At 38.1% G+C, this 21,191-nt stretch overlaps 1 protein-coding gene across 12 annotated transcripts in view; it reads right to left on the bottom strand.

The window, feature by feature from the left end:
* The window catches only part of kdm2bb (lysine (K)-specific demethylase 2Bb), a 245,450-nt gene that overhangs the window by 201,633 nt on the left and 22,626 nt on the right, over window positions 1-21,191 (bottom strand). For 10 of the 12 annotated variants that reach the window (XM_072247794.1, XM_072247787.1, XM_072247789.1 and 7 more), the window contains exons 2-4: window positions 20,318-20,456; window positions 19,436-19,514; window positions 17,708-17,754 (exon numbers count right to left, since the gene is read on the bottom strand). The exons of the other annotated variants lie outside the window; for them this stretch is intronic. In XM_072247794.1, the coding sequence (XP_072103895.1) occupies window positions 17,708-17,754; window positions 19,436-19,514; window positions 20,318-20,396 (205 nt within the window). In that variant the 5' untranslated portion in view covers window positions 20,397-20,456. The remainder of the gene's footprint in view (window positions 1-17,707; window positions 17,755-19,435; window positions 19,515-20,317; window positions 20,457-21,191) is intronic. 12 annotated transcript variants of the gene reach the window in all.

The following is a 21,191-nucleotide window of genomic DNA, read 5'->3' as shown; positions in this document are numbered from 1 at the left end:
TTGGTATGAACACAGAATTCTCCAACTTCCGCTAATTCCCTCCCCTTCCCTTCCTCTATCCCTATTTCACTCTGCCCCCTCCCCCAGCTGCTTATCACCTCCCTCATGGTTCCGCCTCCTTCTACTACCCATTGTTTTCCCCATTCCTCCTTCACCTTTCCTGCCTATCACCTCCCTGCTTCCCTTCCCCCACCCCTTTGTCTTTCAAATTACTGGTTTTTCAACTGGACCTACCAGCCTTCGCCTTCCCACCCTCCCCCACCTTCTTTATAGGGCCTCTTGCCCCTTCGCTCTTCCGCCCTGACGAAGGGTTCCGGCCCGAAACGTCGACTCGTTTCCACGGATGCTGCCTGACCTGCTGAGTTCCTCCAGCGTGTTGTGAGTGTTGCTTTGATCCCAGCACCTGCAGATTATTTTGTGTTTACCAAATTCTATGGTGATGGATCAGTTCAGTAAGTAAGACCTGCTACGGGTTTGATCAACATTTAGCAGTAACTAGTGAGATACCATCTTAGTCAAATAACTAAAGACAATCTGCATTGCAGCTCAGAAATATGCCCCTTGAGTAATGTAAAACGAAACTGCTATCAGTACAAATATCCTATCGATTTGGACACAATAAACTTTTATTGTTTTATTGGAAAAAAAGGACAGGTTTGGTATTCTGAGAAAAAGGCAAGTTTCCACCATGTGCATTGCCACAGACTGAGAAGGAATGAGATGGAGATTATAGTGGCGGTAACTGGTGCTCTGCAAAGCAATTATGCAATCTATGTTTCGATAATAATATAAAGATCACATCGTGTACACTGAGTACAGTACACTAAATTGGAAGGAATGTAAATTAATCACTATTCTATCATTCTTGGGTCCATGGATGGTAGGGCAGAAAGCATCTCATTATCAGAACAAATACAGCAGAGATGGAGGAACTGGGACTACAAGTAGGTGGAAGTACAGTCAAACTACTGTGGGAGCTTGTAAGCTTGCATTGGATCTTATAAATGATCTACCTCCTAAGATTCAGGCAGAGGCATTTAGAACAGTTAGAGAATCAGACCAACAGTCATGTCAACGTGACAGCAGGATGGAAACTGGCAGCAAAAGTAATGAAACTATTACATTGTGTATGAAAACAGCTCCAATATACTAGATAAAGAATTGAGGAATGGGTCCCTAATTGGACAAACAAAGACCACCACATATCCCACAAAAAGGCATAGTGAAATTACATTTTAGCTTCACACACTAATCCATTTGACCTGGCCTCATCCTATACATTTTGTCCTTTCTGTCTTCCCTCTTTTCTCTTCCCTAATTCTTAGGAAGGGTCCTGGTCCTGAAATATTCACGCTTTTTCCTCTTTCCACAGACACTGCCTGGACTTGTGAATATTTCCTGCATTTTCTGTTCAGTTACACATTATTTACATGCTATTTAATCAATACATTTTGATTTTAATCTGAATATAAAAATGAATGAATGACAAATTTTACAAGCTGAACCAAGTTGAATTTTATAGAAGAGGCAAGAGTGACCCCTCTTAACGTGAAGGTAGTATTTGATTGGAGAGCAGCATCAAGGAGTAGTGCAAAAACTATGAGAATCAAAGAGAAAACACTCTGGTGTTTGGAGACATAGAAAGATGGTTGTAGTTGGAGATCAGTCATACAACTCGTATACATCATAACAGGCCGACTTCTGTGCAGAGTCCTGGCCCAACCAGGCATAGCAAGTAGCATTCATACCACCTTTGACTAAAAATTTAAACTGGACCAGAACATAAATATCACAGCTACAAGTGCAGGTTAAAGGTTGGCTATCCTGTGGTGAATGATGTGCCTCTTGACACCCTGAAGCCTTTCCACCAGCTCTGCAAAGCACAAATCAAGAGTTAAATGCTCTACCACTGGCACTCTGTGACTACAGTGTCAACCATCCACTAGGTATACTGCAGTTAGTCAACTAACCTATCACAGTGCATCTAACCAAACTATTAAATTCCTGAATAAGGGTCGAGTCCGGAAGGAGGGTCTCAGCCCAAAACATCGACTGTTTACTCTGTTCCATAGATGCTGCCTGACCTGCAGAGTTCCTCCAGTATTTTTTGAGTGTTGCTTTGGATTTCCAGCAGATTTTCTGTTTGTATTGTTAGCCAACACATGCAGTTTCATCTCCAAGATACACACCACCTTGATTTAGAAATATACTGCAGTCCCTTCATCATTGAGACTCAATCCTGTGGGAGTGACTTCATTAGGAGGACTACGACAGTTTAATAAAGCAGTTCATCACCATCTACTCGGGGACAATTTGGGATGAACAAATACACAGGACTTGGCAGCAACACCCAGACCTTGAAAAACAAAATTTTAAAAGTCAACATTAAGATTAGTTGCAATTGTCATGTATAATTCCTGTGTCATACATCTGGTTTCCTTTGTCCATGTGTATTTATCAAAAAGACGAGCAGATCCTGAGTACATTCACATTTTTGTCTGCTTTCCATATTGGACACCATGCTGATTTTACTTTTGTTATTTTTTCCCTTGTGTGTTATTGCAGTCAGATGCTGACAAGATCAGCTGAACTTCGCCAAAGAAAACATTTGTCAAAGTTAAAAAATGGGAGAATAAAAACATTGGCAGAGTCCTTTAGAAAGATTCCTTCAGGAGTTGGGAACTTTGGACAACTTTCAGACCAGTTGACTTACAAGTATTCATATGCTATAGATAGGGCAAATTATGATGAGAATCTAAGCTCTTGACACTTCATATTTTCTGTGTTTTTAAGCTTTCTTTCCCAAGGGACTATTTGAAATGAGTGGCTGCTCCAGAGCACACTACAGGCTTGACTCACTATAGGAAATATAAAGATGATGTTTCCAAAACATCACAAACCGTGGCTGCCAGGCAACGATAAATGAACACTCCACAATCATTTCTGGCTTTAATTGGACAGCCAAAGTGAGAGATACCTTGTCTTTTGTGTATCCTGGAATCTGAACTCCATCTGCCATCATGAACAAGTCAAGTACTGAGTTAAATTAATAACACTGGTGCTTCAACTGGTTTAAATTCTGATCCTCCAGTTCCTGCAATTTCAATACTGTTTCACTGCTTCAAAATAGCTCTCAAAATGGATCAGTGAATTAGTCACCTTAATAACAGATTCACATTGGTCAGGGATAGAACATCTCCTCAACCCTCAGCAACTCCTGACTTGGCATTCTATCGGAGAGCATTCATGAAAGGGGAAAACTCCAATAATATACTACACCTGAAGTCCAAGGAAAGAAATTAGGTCTGCCATTTGTGAATCACAAACAAAAGAGAATCCACAGATGCTGGAAACCCAAGCAACACACACACAAAATGCTGCAGGAACTCAGCAGGCCAGGCAGCATCTATGGAAAAAAAAGTAGTCAATGTTTCAGGCCAAGACCCTTTGGCAGGACCCAATTATAAAGAAGTGATTTAGGAAAGGAATGACTCAGACAAGGCAAAATGAGTATGGGGTTGGAAAAGAGTGGACATTTTGGGCACATATGACAGGTAGGGTCAGTTTGAACAGAAGACTGAGGACATGAATGGGAGATACCTGTGACAATACAAAGTTCAGGAAAGAACTTAACTGAAGGAAGATAAATGCCTTGGAGTTCCAGGTAGCAGCACAGATAAAATGAAATATTTTAGCTATTTCAGGCCAAGGATAAAAGTAGTCAATCCTGGTTAAGACACATTTTAATGTTCTCGGTGGACCTTACACATGCAACACAATTTGCCCCAAATGGCATCATATGAAGGTTGAATTTAATTTGATGCATCTGTACAATCCATTAACTTCTGTACATTAGCACGTCAGCAGTTTTGTCCCACGGACTTCTGCTCCAATCCAAAACCTACAAACTTTGTCTCATCTTCTTTTGGTTAACCTGCCTAATTCTGGAGCATAATCTTAAAAAAACAAATATATGCCAAATGAAAAAGAAATTAATTAATAGATTCAAATGAAATAAGGAAGAAAGACAAGCTGCATCCTGGACAGAATAGCAAGGAATGATAATGGTAGATACAAAAGAAATCTGAGAAGCCAGCTACTTAGCCTTTCAAGTCAGCTGTGCCATTAAATCAGATATTAGCTAACATGATTGTGGGCTCAAGTTCACCTATTTCTGTGTCCTCCTACTTAATTTTTTCAATCTTCTAAAAATTTATCTTAATATCAGCACCTTGCTGATAGAGAAAATTCCAAAGATTCACAATCGATTGAGAGAAGAAACTCCTCCTCATTTAAGTCATAGATGCTGACTCTTTATCCTGAGACTACACTGGACACACCTACCAGGTGAAACAGACTGAGAGAAAATGCTCTATCAAGCCAACTCACAATGTGTTTCAAAAGATCTAATTCTTACAAATTCTTGAGAATGCAAACCCAGGCTACTCAATCATTTCTGATAAGATAGTCCTTTGTCCCAGGAAGCAGTCCAGTGAATATTCTCTACACTGCTTGCAAAGCAAGTATTTCCTTCCTTGAAAAAAATACACAGTACTGCAGGTGTACTTCACTGCTTTTCTACTCCATTCTCTTAGAATAAGATCAAGTTCAGTTTATTGTCATTCAACTGTACACGTACCAAATGAAACAATGTTCCTCCAGACCAAGGTACACAGTACATACAAATCACACACATAACACATAAAGCAACACAACCATAAATAAATTAACAAATAATAAGGTGCACGTAGAATGAAAGTTAAAATGTAACAGTATAATGCTACGGGCGCTTCATACATGATGCGATTCATATGTGGTGCAGGGAAGTTCAGTAGTTTTGAGGCCTGGGGAAAAAAGCTGCTTCTCTATCCTGCCCAATGGTAGGGGATCAAAGATATTGTTTTACGAATGGGTGTTCATTGACAATACTTAGAACCCTGTGTACACAGCGCTCCTGTTATATATCTCTAATGGGTGGAAAAATCGCTCCGATGATCCTCTCAGCAGCCCTCGCAATCCTTTGTAGGGATTTTATGGTCAGATGCCTTGTCATTTCCTACCAGACAATGGTGCGTCTGGTCAGGACACTTGCGATGATGCTCCTGTAAAAATTGGTTAAAATGGTGGGAGACTCACTCGCCTCAATTTTCTCAGAAGGCAGAGATTCTTCTGTACTTTCTTGACCAAAGAGGTGGTGTTGAGAGACCAGGTAAGATCGTCCGTTATGTGCACTCCCAGAAACTTGGTGCTCCTAACTCTCTCCATGGAGGAACCGTGCATGTACAGTGAATAAAAGGCAAGGTTCAAGATCTCCTAATTATTTGCGTTAATTTCTGATATGGCTTATGCAAGTACATCTAGCTCTCTCCACATGGTCAGACAGGCAAAGAAAATATTGAACCAAGCATAAAGATGCCAAGTATATTGGTGATAAATTTGATAAAAGATGAAAACTCTATAAAATCTTTAATCCAATTTTCTTATCGTAGCTTTATGATGATTATTTAATAATTTTAGCTACTAAGTTAAATCATATCAGATTCTAAAAGAAAATACCACATTATGGCTAACAACATAGATTTTGTTCCTGAGGAAATGGTACCCCAAGTAAAAATCCTGCAAAATGCCTTTGATAAAGTATTGCATGCAATTGTATTATAATTATAATGGCATTGATTCAAGATAAGCCACAAAATAACTCAGAAATTGGCTTAAGTTTAAGTGCAGAGAACAAGCCAAGGAAGGGATATTTGTGTGAGTTGCCATTTTTAATTTAATGCCTTGGGTACAGAATCATGTACCCTATAAAACCAGAGAAATGAAAGCAGCTGACTGTGTTAAGAAACTGAGAAACACAATGTGATAGATTAGTTACATCGATCATTATTTCCACTCTTCATCCAGATAAATTTAAACTACTGTGTAAATGGTAAAATTCAACAACTTTGAACACAGGGAAAAACACTGAACTTTAGATCTACAAGAATGAATGATCCAAGGAATTAGTAGGCTACTGCTTTTTACAACATCAAATACTGGGAATCAATTCCTAAAAATGCTGAATAAAGAACCTAAAATAGAAAGTTACAAGTTATACTCAAAACATCAAGAACTCTAGTCAAATCAAGCCTTAAATGTGGAGATGTAAGAAAATACTGAAGGAATAGAGGGCCAGGGAAGTTGAGAAGCACCAGGGAAAGGAGTTACAGGAATCAATAAAAAGATGTATTTACATTATACCTTCAATGAAACAGCATCCTAAGGTGGTTAACAGGAAATTACTAAACAAAATTGAATCACACAAGGCTAGGATGCGATGAAAAACTTGGTTGAAGATTTAACCATGTCTTAAAGCAACAGGACAGAGAGGCATCTGCATCAATCTAATAAGTGGTTCAGAAAGTTCTCGGTTCCTGATAAGTAATGAATTTCTGCACTGTGAAGTAAGTTTATGCCCCATCACTCAGAGAACCATTCCTTCACGCTTCATATTACAGCCTTGCTCCACCATCACAGGGGTTAGCAATTTTCCATTTGCCTGAAGTCTTATGGCCTTATGAGGAATTGCTCATGAAAACAAAATCCAAGTCACTTATGATTTATTTTATTATATGCCAATTTTTAAATTGCCTCAATGACTGGAGAAGCAAAAAAAACTAAGTTCAGCTGAAAGATTATTAACCTGAGATGCTAATTGTTCTCTCTTCACAGCTGCTGCTTGACATGATAGCTATTTCCAGCCTTTTCTGAACGTTTTCAGCTTCCCAGCATTTGCCATATTTTACATTTACCTTATCCAATGACCATTGAAATTAGTATTTACAAATTATTAAAAAGGAATAATTTTACTTTATTCTTCCAAACCTTAAATTAAATAATAGATAACAGTTAAGTCATAATTACAACAAATTTATCTACTATAAATAAAAAGAATAGATCTAAGATGACACAATTGTGAAATTAGCTTGATAACTTCATGGGAAATAGAACATAAATAATAGGTAAAGATACAGAGCTCTACAAAATATAAACCAACCTCACAATGCCAAAAACAAAGAGCATGTCCAGAAAAATAAACCTCAATGAAATGAGAACATGTTCGGACAACTTTGGCTTCCAAAAAAGAAGCAATACCATTTGCTGGTTCACTAAGAAAACATTTCATCCAAATTGATTTATAAACAATGAAGTATTCCTTGAAGCATTGTCAGTTGTTTTAATTTAGTGATTGTTAAGTTATTGCTCATTTGAATACACATTCTCACCAATGGCTTTGTGAATAATAACATAAGGAAATAGAAGCAAGAATAGACTCCACTCCACCATTCAACAGGACATAGGCCAACTTATTCCCTGTAGTTCTCAACTTCAGTCCAAAAAACTATATTGGCCTTGAAAATATTCACTGATCGCTGCCATAGCACTCTAGGTTAGAAGAATTCATTACCTTCAATGGACAATTCATTACTTAAAAACTATTCTTCCCTAGTTCCAGTTTCACCCATCAACAGAAATATTCTTTTAGCATCTTATCCTGCCAAGGCCAAACTTCTAAACATCAGTGAGTACAAGGCCAACAAGTTTTACAGCTCTATTATCACTAATCTTTATTCAGAAAGTAACTCTCATCTTTGGAATCACCCTAGTGAACCTTCACAAATTTGCCTCCTATGCAAGATCATCTCTCCTTTAAAAAGAACACCAGAACTGCACACAACATATCAAATGTGGCCTTGATGTGCAGTTATAATATAGCATTTCCCTACCTTCATAAATGAAGGAAGAGTTAGTAAGAGATTTACTAACTCTTCCTTCAGTTAGTCCTGACGAAGGGTCTCGGCCCAAAACATCGACTGTACCTCTTCCTAGAGACGCTGCCTGGCCTGCTGCGTTCACCAGCAACTTTGATGTGTGTTGCTTGCCCTTACTGTTATCAGGGAGTCTACTATTGGGCATGAAATCATCTCCTATGATTTATACAGTAACAGGAGGTGGGTAGTTTCGCTTAAGTGACATCCAAACAAATCGAGAGCAGCTGACTAAAAAAAAGACTTCAGTAACAATGAAGTAAACAATCTAAATTAAAAGATTTGTGTTTGAAAATGCGCAATAAAATAAATCCCTCATTTAAAAACCAATGGCAGTTTGGAATATTGATCCAAAATAAAACTCCGGCATGAATATTTTACTTTGTTGAAAGGAAAGTTAACTTGTGATTTTTGTTTTTTTGTTTTCTTATGAAAGCAGCAAAGTCCTTATTTTGTGTTACTTTGCATGGAAAGCCAAAATCAGCCATGCAAACAAAAACAATATAGAGCTTCCACATGGTTTATAAGACTACCATTCAAGCAAGGAAAGGGCTTGCCAATTTACAAAAAGGTTTCACTTGAAAATTCTTAAAAAAGTCTCTGAAATATGTCTGTTGACTGTACCGCCCAGCCCATATATCCACTTTCATTCACATGGCTTCACAACACTGTTGACTCAACCAACAAGTAACAGACAGAATACCTAACTGTGTTTGGGTCAAAGAGTTCGGACTGATAGCGCAATATGAAAGTGGTGAAAGTACAATTCTGAAAGAATCAGAGCCAAAACTTTGTTGTTCACAACTTACAAACTGGATTGAAATTGAAACTGGTAATTGAAAATAAAATAATACAGAATTAAAACTGTTAATCAATAATGACTATAGGATGGTATTAATTAGCACAAAATAATTGGAAAATTAGACTCAATACATAAATAAGACAAGCACTATCACATAATGCTCCTTTTCCAAATCCACAACACTCACATCCCTCCTCACAGCACCCATCCATGCAACACCTACCATTTTACCTCTTCCTTTCCCATCATTTATGGGCCTAATAATACTTTCAGGTGAACCAATAACTTCCTTAAACTTATTTCAATTTCAGTTACTTTTAACTCAGTTCTCACAAATTGGGTTCCTCAACATTTCAGATTTCCAGAATCTGTCATTTCTTTTGATTTACAAGTACGTAAATAGTTACAAGATAAGAGACTAAGTATTCTGCAACATAGAAATTACTTCACTATATTCCAAAGCCTTTCTACAATCTAGAAGGCACAAGTCAGGACCATGATGGAATAATCTACACATTATCTACAATCCTAAACATCAACTTTGTCCCCCATACCAGGAAATATATTATTCCTTCATCATCACCAGATCTAATTCCTGGAATTTCAAACGGGGACACTGCAAGTGAGCTTTCACCAAACAGACTGTGATAGTTCAAGAACGTTGTTCAGCAGCAACCTCACACGGGCAACAAATGCAGAGCTTGCCAGTGAAGCCCACATCTCAAACACTGAATAAATAAAAACAGAATGAAAAATGTACAGTTAGTACTCTAATGTAATGAGGTTGAAGTATAAGGAAGTCTTACTGTATTCACACAGGACTCTGCGAAGACCAAATCTGAAGCACTCTGTGCAATTCTGGCCACTGTAAAGGCAGGATACATTTACCTTGGGGTTAGTGCAGCATTGATCCACCAGACTGATTCCTGGGATAAGCTAGTTGCCTTCTGGATCAGTAAGACTGGCCTGTGGCCTTTGTAATTGAGAACAATTTTATTGATACATTTTTTGGTTCTGAAAGATACTGACTAGGTAGATGGAGAGACTCGTGTCTAGCCCAAAATTTAGCCTTGGATATACGTACTCGAATAAGCAGACTCCATGGTTCTCTAGGGTAGTGGATTCCAAACATTTATTACTTACTTTGGCTTTAAGGTTCTCAAAAGCAGAGAATACAGTTTCAGGATCAGAGAACAACATTCAGGACTGAGATGGAAAAACCTCCTTAGACTCTAGTAGCTCAGTCAAATCCAGGGCCATGACCGATACCAATAGAAATAGGGGGGGGAATCAGGAGGCAAGATGGATTTAAGATACAAGATCAACTATAATCTTACTGAATAGCCTACACCTACCTCTAATTTCATGTTCTTATGCATCAGCTTTCACCAAGGCCTAATGCTGCAGACAAACTGCACACTGAGCTTTCTTACTTTTGCTCATTTGGAGTGGAAGGGACCTTCCCAAATAAAATCCCCACACAAACTTATTTAAAAACACATCCCTTCAAATGTACTGAGTGAACACAAAAAGAGAATACATTATTTCCATTTGTTCACTAACTAGAATTGTAGCATTCATAAACATTTTCTTTTCCAAGCTGAGAGTTTCTGCTGCAACTTTCACCTATCCCACTCCTATTTCACTGCTTCTAATGTTAATGATACAGTATGTCCGGAACTAGAGACTCAAATCAAGAAGTGCCAGGAGAACGACTCCAATGGGGTTTTTAAGGAACCCTGATTTCGCAACAGTATAGCTATATAGTTTTAATAAAATCTTCCATTTAATAACCTTAAGTGCCTTCTGGCAACCCAGATACCACCAGTTAACTTTTAAGCCTCACATCATTTATTTTATTTGGAGATACAGCTTGGTAACAGGCCCTTCTGGCCCAATGAGCCTGCACCACCCAATTACGCCTATGTGACCAATTTGCCTAACCCATACATCTTTGGAACGTGGAGGGAAACTGGTGCACACGGAGTAAACCCACACGGTCACAAGGAGAACATTAAAGTCTCCTTATAGACAGTGCCACATATGAACCAAGGATGCTCGTGTGGTTCCCTTGTAACTCCTTTTTACAATCAAATGGAACCTTTCAGAAAATTAAGAACAAATCCATTTCACTAACTACATCCTTGAAGACAGTGGAATGAAATCCATGTGGAGCTGGACACTTGTCAGCTTGCAGTTCCAACATTTTGCTCAGTACCACTTCCTCAGAAATTGTAATTTCTCCAAGTTTTTTTTTTCTACCCCCAATTTACAGTATTTCTGGCATGGTACTTGCTTACTCTACGGTGAAAACATATGCAAAACACGTTGAATTCTTTGCTATCTACTTGTTTTCCACAATTAATTTTGCAGTCTCATTTTGTTAGTCTTTGTTTTAAAAAAGGTCAGTTGAAACACAGCATGTGTTTTTACAGTTCTACTAGCATTACTCTATTGTTTTTTCCATTTCAGGCCAGCTTCACTAATTTTTCCATCCTTGGCCAGCTTTGCTCTGTTTTTCTTCTTTACATCTATTTATTTGGTCACTCTTTGTTGCTTCTAAATTATGTCTAATCTTCTGACCTGCCATTCGTCTGCACAATTATGTTTTTTAAACTCATTACTTAAAAAAAAACTTGTAATTAACTACAAATGGTAGATCCATCCATGCAAGTTTTATTTCTAGTCAGAACATATCCATTGTGCACTCTGAAAGATCCATTCAAATCTTAACTCCTGCATCCAAATTGACCTACCTTAACCTAACTAATTTACCAGGTTTTAGCGAGTTGTTTTCACTTATTTAAATTACTAATCTTCAACCAAATCTATTCTTGCTTAAAGAAAATGTAAACCTTAGTCATGCTACGATCATTGCTACTTTGCGGCATTTTCAATTGGACATCACTAATTAAGCCTATCTCGTTGCTCAATACTGCTGGCAGCAAAATATAGTTAACTCTAGTCTAGATAATTGTTTACTGAAAAAAAAATTACTCTAAGTATTCTATGAATGCGACATCTAATCTTCCTTTATCCAAGTATTTTTCCAGTCTATATGTAGACTAGAATCTTCCATGATTATTATAACCTACCATATTTCTCCACACGGCAGACAGGACTGATGGGCTGAATCTATCTTCCATCATTTCCCTGTAAGCTCAAACATGCTCATTTAACACTCTTCTGATTTTCCAACCACTTACCAGGTGAATTTACAGAAGCCAATTATCTTACTGACCAGCACATCCAGGGAACAAAATGAAACCCAGAATGCCAAAGCTATGAAACAACTACACTACCTGCAGTTCCACTGTGCCATTCCACAAACCCCCAATAAGCTCCCATTATTTAACCCTTTGTACTCTGTGCCACCATGTTTGGGGGTGGGGGGGGGGAAGGGTCTTACATATTACTCCCACAAGTGACTTGAACTGTTATTTCTCATTGCCAGCGATACAAACGTTATGTTATGTCATAGGTCACCCCATCTCCCTTGCTCGAAGACCTTCACTGGTTAGCACAACGCCTTACAGTACCAGCAACCCAAGTTTAATTCCCACTGCTGCCTGTAAGGAGTTTGCACGTTCTCCCCGTAACCGCGTGGGTTTCTTCCAGGTGCTTTCGTTTCCTCCCACAGTCCAAAGAGACATACTGGTTGATCCATTAATTGGTCATTGTAAATTGTCCCGTGATAAGACTAGAGTTAAATGGGGGACTACTGGACGGCGTGGCTCAAAGGGCAGTAAGGGTCTGTTTCACACTGTATTTCAATAAATAAATAAACGTTGGGTAGCCTTCAATATTCAGATCCCAAGACATGGCCTACTCATGACTCTGTGGTCGCCATCACATTATGTTCATTTCTACTTGCACTTTTAGTTCATGTATTTTGCTTTGATATTATACCCATTCAGACAGTTTTAAATTTTTCCCTTTTAATGTTTTTATAATCTCCATTAGCTACTTTTAGATCTGTACTTTCTAACCCTGCCTGTTACACTTTTATCATTTCTTTCCCACAGCCCTGCCTCTAATCTTTAACTTAACATATCTTTCCAAGTTGGCATTTGCTGCCCAACCTTACCTGCCCCTAGTGACAAATTAAGCCACCCCTTATCGGGTATTTAAGTATCAATCAAGTACAGTAATGCAAAGCAGAAATTTTAATAAGGCTGTAAAAATGTTGGATAGAAATAAAATAGTGAACCTGGTATCTTTTTTTAAAAAAATAGCCTGCTGACGTCTTCCATGATTTTTTTTCCTAATGCTAATGTACAAGTTACCAAAATTATTACATCACTACACAGATACTTTCATAGTATACCACACTGGGATTTGATCATGTAATCTCACAGCTATTGACCCGGAGGTAATAACTGAACCACCGTAAAGTTTCTGAATGTGGCAAACAATCAGAAAAAAATTAAGATACAGAAAGCTATTTGCTCCATTGTGTCTGTACGCAAGTTTAAAAAAAAGAGCTGTTCCATTTAAAGCTACCTTCCATTTCTTGGTCCATAGTACTGCAGATCATGGATCTTCAAGAACTATTTAAATGTAATGAAAGTTTCTGCTTCTATCGCTCTTACAGGCAGCATATTCCTGATAGCCAGCCATCTGGTAGTTAAAAACATTTTTTCCTCTTCTGCCCTCTAATCCTCCTAACAATCACCTTTTCAACTCAACTGCTAAATTAAATAGCTCCTACTTATTTCCCTTGGCTCTCATCATTTTTATATACTCAAGTCTTTTCTCCTCCACTGCACACCCACCCCTGCTTTCTCTGTTCCAAAGAAAACAATCATAACTTATTCAACTTTCTACAAAGCAACAATTTTCCAGCCCTGGTAAATCTACTTTACAATCACTTCAGATCAATGAAGACAAGAACTACACAAAAGTAGTCAAGCTCTGGACTAATTGGTATTGTTTATAAAATTGTATCAAAGGAAAACAGACCTTATGTTAACATTTGTTGCAAGAGTCTACTAAAAAATTCATTGTAGAATAACATACTCCTTTGCTGCTACCCAGCAAATAACCACAAGATTCAGATATTTAGAATGGATCATCGAGCAAACTTTGACAGATAAAATTCATGAACTTACTTCCTGTTTTTGCATTCCTAGTAGGAAAAGCAGAAGGCTCCCTCTGATTCTCTTCAAAGGGCACAGCATTAACTAACCTTCTTACATGGAAGTGAGCTGCTGATTTCTCTTTCAAGCAAACATCACTCCATTCCATCTTTAAGAAAGCTCCTTCTCCTTCCTCATCCACGATTGATAGATCTTAAAAGAATATTTTAAGTAGTTCTTTAACACGTCAAAGCAATAGCACTGTGAAGTCCATTCCATTCACATTGCAAAGGAAGTGCCATATAATACAAAAAGAACCCTATCTGCACAAAGGATTTCCATTTTTACTATCTTCTGTTCCCTAGCGACTGAAGTACACTGTGCTTGTTAGCAAGCAGGAAAAGGGCTTGGCTGTGCCAGTGTCATTATCTACTTATATTTACTGCAATCTCCAGTGATTTATACCTCTTGACAATCCTGGAACATCTAGACAGTGAAGATGCATACATCAGAATGCTCTTCATCTGACTACAGCTCAGCATTCAATACTATCATATCCTCAAAACTAATCAATAAGCTTCAAGTCCTAGGCCTCAATACTTACTATTTCAACTGGATCCTCAGTTTCCTCACTTACAGACCCCAGTCAGTTCAGATTGGCAACATCTCCTTCAAAATCTCCCTCAGCACAGGTGAACAAGGCTGTGTTCCACTTACTTTACACTTACAACTGTGAGGCTAAGCACTGTTCCAATGCCAATCTTAGGTTATGATTCAATGAAGTTTTTTTGTATTTACTGTGATTGCGCGCACAAAAAATCTCAGGGTTGTATATGGTGACATATATATACTTTGATAATAAATTTACTTTGAAATTTAAGGTGTTCCTGTTCTTCTGATTGTAGTGACATAATGTCTGTATTTCCATAAAACGTAGGAGGCGGCTAACCAGTTACAAAAAGCTAAATCATTGTCCACATTAGCAATCATATTAATGGAGATGATCCAAGGGGCGGGGGGGGGGGAGGGTGGTCCTCATTTCAGATACTAATCAAATTGAAAAAAATTCTTAAAACTGCCTCTACTTGGCTTCATGCTTCGTATAATAGAATATCTCTCTTAAAACTCACTCTGAAATTCAAAATTCCTTATCATTGGAGAAATACAGAACTATTTGTTCAAGGTTACTTTCTCAATTAATACAACTATGGAATTGTGTAGGCAGAATCAAGTTGATTAACTATCTGCATTAATTTTAAAAATCTGAATGCTTTTTCAAGATTTCAAGCAAACATCAAAAATCATCACCATGCAATTTTACGCAATGAAGTAGCAAAAGTGTTTCAATTCCAATAGAACACTTTCCATTTGTTTTCCAAAAGTAAATCAACAGCTAATGTTATTTAACACTTTGTCCCAGATGACTGAAGTTAATTACCTGACCTGCTATTAATTGGTTCCTGAGAGAGTCTGCAGTCCCAACTTACTTTTTTTTTTTAAAAAGTGAAGTTCAATTGGCTTTCTGCCACTACTAATTATACTTTACTGAACATCAACTAGGCAACATGCTTTAGAGTGTTCTTTTCCATTTCATTTTTAAACTTTTATATACCATCCAACAGACCACGCCTCCCTGCATCCTCACTGTGCTTAGTTCACTCATGACACTAGTTATTCTTAACAATAGTAGTATTTATCAATGTCTGTCGTGCTAAAATGCATTAAACCGCTTTACAGAGTGAATTATTTTCTGGAATGCAGTGAAAATGTGTTTACACATTTTCCAGAATATCAAAACCATCACATACTTCACCCCTTCCCTTAATCACACAATTCGTGCAATCTACAATTTCGGTTCACTTCATCATTGTATCTGGCTTCATCTTATTTCTGTTACTCCTCAGAATTGGTTTCTCAGTACAATAGCTTGGTCATGTATAAACACAACTGGGCTGTCAAAAATACATAAGAAGATAAACAAAAAGGTCAAAGGAAAACAATCATTTGGGAAAATTATAGAATAAAGAATATATTCATGCAAATTGAAACCTTGCAATTGGGTTAAATGAGAAAACAGAATGAATCCTGCCTTGCAACCAAATGTTCTGATTAGAAAATAAATGGATGGACCAGCGTTCTCTCTTTCAATTAAAGAACATTCACAAGCATTAAGAACATTTGAACACACAACAAATTAAACATTCACTAGCAAATTTAATGTTCACTCGCAACTTAGCTGGTCACCAGTTCACAGCAGAATATTGAAACAGAAATTAAGTCTTCTTCCTGAAACAATGTATATGGAGTCATCACGATTCTGCTTTAAGGTGAATTTTACTAATCCACTAGTGGAGAGCATCTTTACAATAGCAGAGCAACACACATTAAAATGTACAGGAGAGGGGGAAGCAGGAGATGCAAGACTTGGAAAAAGATTATTAAGTGCCCAAGGGGATCAAAGGAAAGCCTTCCTACTTCTTAAGCCCAGCCTCACAACAAACTACTGCTCTATAACACACAATGCCTGGTCCTACCAGTGATGATATCATTCTAAGCATGAGGGGAAAAAAATAGGAAGAAAAACAGACCACCTTACTTAAATTTAGCTGAGGTGGACCAGTAACTATGAAGTAATGCAGATTTTATTCAGAAAATCTAGTGTTTGTCTAAATAGCAATAAAGACTAATGGAATGCTGGTCTTCGCCTGAAGAAAGTTAAAACACAAAACTGAGGAAGTGATGCTTCAGGTTCAGATAACCTTGATCAAATCCCATGTGGGGCTTTCCATTCAATTTGGGCATTAAACTTAAGGAAGAATGTACTGCCATGGAAAGAGTACAGTGGCATCCACGCCGGACTTCGGGCGAGCGGTCCCAAGGTTCGAATCCTGCCAGCTCCCTTGCATGCTTCCCATCCACACTGGGATGAGCATTAAGCTAGCAACTTGGCCTCATACTAACAAAAAAAATGCTCAAGAAATGGCAAGGTTACTGCCCAAAGCACCACAAAGCACAGAAGGCAACAACATAGGAAGAGTACAGCACAATTCAACAAAATGATATGAAGGTATATATTCAGATAGATAGATATACTTTATTGATCCCGAGGGAAATTGGGTAAATTTATAAGGGTTATTTATAAGGGTTATTTGCATTGGAGAGGCCTAGACAATTGAGATATAACTCAGAGAGTGGTTAAAGTTCTGGTATGACAGATACATTGGAAGGTGGTGGGTGGAGGAAGAGTCATAAGAGTCTAAGCCATCTAGGGGTGAAAACGGTTGGTTTTAACATTGAGAGTAGTGAAAGTCTAGGATTCTGGTGAATTGATTTTTCAATACTGAGTTTGGCAGAATATTAAATGAGTGAATGGGGTGAAGTGGAACTCAGAGCTCAAGCACCAACCAGCCTTCATCTCCACCAGGGGCCCAACCTGGGGTCCAGGAACCCCTCAATTAATGGGAGGGGGCCCCTGGCATAAAAAAAAGATGGGAAACCCCTCATCTACAGGAAGAGCAAGAGAGATCTGAGATGCTGAAAGACCTGCTCCAGTATTGTATTATTTGGCAATACACGACGATGACCCAGCATGATCACAAGCAGTTATTTTATTGCAACCTAATCTCCAGTAACTATAAACCATATTATTTATACTGTTCATACACATCTGAAATCATGGCATGCAAACTTTTATTGAATTATTAAAGCCAAGATTCCATATCAACAAGATTATATAGATGTTTTCCTTCCTGGTGTATATACAAATATTAAAACTCCATTTGAAACATGAATAACCAGTTAATTCTTAAGCGGCATCATTTATAAAGATCTTCTCGAATAATATCTATAACAATAATTTAAGAATTTTTCACTACCCCATTTTGTTCAAATAAACTTGGATAACGTATCTATAGACATGACATTTAAGTATTCTCAAACGTCCGACATTCAGAGTTCATAATTAAACAAAATTAAATTCAATAAACAACGCAATTTCATACGCTTCAAATTTCACTTACCAACGAAGAGTTTTACATCCCTGATACTGAAATCGGTATCTGGCGTTCTGCGGTGAAGACAAGATATTAAATTTTAGTCTCACATTATACCCGCTAAAAATGCTTTAAAACAAGTGACGCGCCGTGACATAGTTCACCGTTATAGTCAGGCTTACGAAGCCTCTATCAACATAATGTTAAAATTTTACATTGCACTAATGGCGCTGTGTTTTATCCAATAGGAGGTTTCCATTTCGAACCCGGGAGCTTCAGGATGTGTAAAGGCTGCTTTATGAATTAAAACTGACCACCCAAGTACCATCTCAGACAATGGTACAAGTCTATCTATTTACGCTATGGTATTTAAGTCGCACGAATTCAGCTTGGTTGTCCTTGCCCTTCATCACTGGTATTGTCTGGCGTAGGGTTGTATAATGAAACACGATCTCTCACTGACAAAACTAAGATTCTGCGAACGCTGCCGAAACTTTATACCTTTATGACTTGTTTTAGTACTAACATTACTAGATTTCGCCCCCCGTCCTGCCTTTTCAAAGATACCCGTTTGAAACAGAAAACTTACAAGTTAGGTTTTAAATAGAACCTTATGCGGCGGTGGCCAATTGTTATCCCTCTATAATTACAGACTGCCAGGAGAGTGGATGGGACATTAGCTAAATGTTACCACATCTATCAAAGTCTGCGATGACTTTCAACCATCTTGTATATTTTAATTGGTATATTTAAACCTACTCCACTTCAGGCGAATGAAAATGCTTGCGAAGCGTGTTAGTAACCCCGTATTAGACACGATCTTTCTCAACCCTAATTCAAAGACCGATGTTACTAACGTTTGTCTTCCCTCCAGCAAGGATAACAGACACGGGAATTTAATTTCCGAGAGAGCAAAAATTAAGATTCGGAATTATCACCGTCTTAAAAACAAATCATATTCGTGTTATGCTCACAAGGCCTCTAATGAACCGATTATGGACACGGACGCAACGGGTGCCCGCTTTGGATGTGAAACATGTGAAGATGTCAGCGAAACAAAACGTGTTCCACCCCCCTCCTCGAGAATCACGTTCTCAGTTCTTTTTTTCCCCCACGGAGAAGCGGCATATTGCGAATTTAAGGGACCCAGTGGACGTTCTTTCAATGTATGCTGAAGAACAGTTAAACTTTTAGAACTGCCGAGTCCGTTGAAAATGGAGAGGAGAGAAGTTCCCGTTTTTCAACCTCGTGTGGCATTCTTTCTTAGGGACAGTCGGGCAAAGGGTTAACGAGAGTTCCTGCATTACGGATACAGAGCTGGAGGAACTATACCATTCACAACTGAAGATTGATTTTTAATCTTCATTATTAAAGTATTACAGACGTATGGTAGTTAATTGGCCTAATGAGCCATACCTGCTAAAGAAATACGGTACACCCTGGAAAGTTAATATCAAATATTACTCTAGAACGGGTAGTATTCATTTGTTTAGCTGCTCTTCCATGGCAAAGCAAAGCAAGTTCTCCCTCCTTTACGTCAAGAATAATTTGAGGCAGGCGGAGGAAGAATGATCCTCCGTTAACGATCCAGAATATACCGACGTTCTGCATTACGTCGGTTTCAGGCAATTTCTCATATTAAGTGTTTAATAAATGTGTTTGATACGTGCTGGAAAAAAGAAACACATTGATGGCATTTGCTGAAACGTTAAGAAACAGTAAATGTAATCAAAACATATCTATTTGCAAACTTACTTGATTCCTAAACCATCTTTGTCCCTGAAGATAATGGGGACCTTGATAGTCTCTCTCTGCACATATTCAAGGGTAAAATCTGTTGCAACATACAGTAAAACTTAACTTTAGGACGAGAAGTGAGAAAAAGATCCCAACAATGATTATAAACAAGAGATGCAAACCCTTCATACATGTACCACGTTAAACAGGGATTTACCCAGGGTTCTAAGTTTTGGTCTTATTATATTAAATCAAAACAGTACTTATCACGAATCGTGAATCCGCGGAGCCAATAACACAACTGCTGCTTAACAGTATCTCGCCATTGAATACAAGTTGGCTTCCATTTGTTTAAAATAACAATTGACATTGGCTGTGATTCGTTCTTTCCCACCCCCGCCCTATACCCCGCTCCCATCTAACACTGGCCAAATCCCTGTTAAATAAAATTCTGTAAATCTAAACGGGTCAGATAACAACATGCAAATTACAAAAGAAAATAAAACGATATCAGCAGGTCTACTTGAGGTTATTTTATTTTGTGGCCAGGTTACGATCATTTACAATCCACACAGCTACATACAGAACATTAGATTTTCCCCTTTCCAGGCAAGCGTTTTTTTAAATTAAAATACACGTCTCCCAACGACTTCCCTCTGGTTCGAATGACATTTCATTTTGAAATGGTTTACCTAACAAAATATTTTTATACACAGTAAATAACAGGCGAATTTGAGACCATGACGAAACTCGTCAAACTCATCCCTTGCCTGAACGGCGGGAAATTCGAGAGGCAGAGCCCACTGACCAGCCAAGCCGCAGTACTGCTGCTGCACTCGCAATCTGGACGGGATACACAGACATTTTAAAAACAAAGAACACCTCTCTTACAATTCTTACCTTTTCCTTTCATAAACTGCACGTAACTTGAATTGTATGAGTCACTACTAAGCTTTTCCTCCACATCAAAAGTCCTCATGCTGGCTATGTCATCGTCTGAGAGGTCCTCATTGTCATACCGCCTTCTACAAAATGTGCGCTATAAACAGAAGAGAACCAGACCTATATGTAACGCTACACCAGTGTTTAACCTACAGCCAATTCAAATAATATATTTTATAATGAAACATTATATGTGTATTGCCTAGATATTAAATTTAACCGTATGAATGTGCACGTCCCCCCCCCCCGAAAACAGCATCAACTTATACAAATAACCAGTTTACATTTATGAGACGGAGGCACTGACTGCAGGAACACAACGAACTTCAAATGTAAACATATCATGTTTAGCACTAACTTCTTTGAAGATGAATTTGAAGTTCCTTTAACATAATAGATTCATAAACGTCCATTTATCAATTCAAAGACATTTACAACTCTTATGCAAATATGAATTTTAATGAAGCCGTCCCACCGGGATCCCTCCTTCGTAAAATTATATTTTAATCGTGTTTAAGTGCATTTTCATCCCATAAGGTTACAAAAATTACAATTTTAGAATAACTTCATAACTCGTGGTCCGTTTTTAAAAAAGCAACTTGAATGAGACTTCTGCTGTCGAGGCACCTTCAGACCTGCTGTGTTACAAATACGGATAATTGGCTCTTCCGTTAAGTGACCGGTTACATCTAATAAAAGGGGGAAATCGCGACGCAAACAGTGCTGGAATTCAATTTTCTGTAAACACTTTTAAAAGCATCAAAGACTTAGGACCAAGTGGGCGCCTGGTCCAAATAATGTGAACCGAAGCGAGCTTTCACCCAGCAAGATT

Source organism: Mobula birostris, chromosome 31, assembly GCF_030028105.1.
Source record: "Mobula birostris isolate sMobBir1 chromosome 31, sMobBir1.hap1, whole genome shotgun sequence".
In the NCBI taxonomy this organism is placed as follows: domain Eukaryota; kingdom Metazoa; phylum Chordata; class Chondrichthyes; order Myliobatiformes; family Myliobatidae; genus Mobula; species Mobula birostris.
This window is presented reverse-complemented; position numbering and strand designations above follow the sequence as displayed.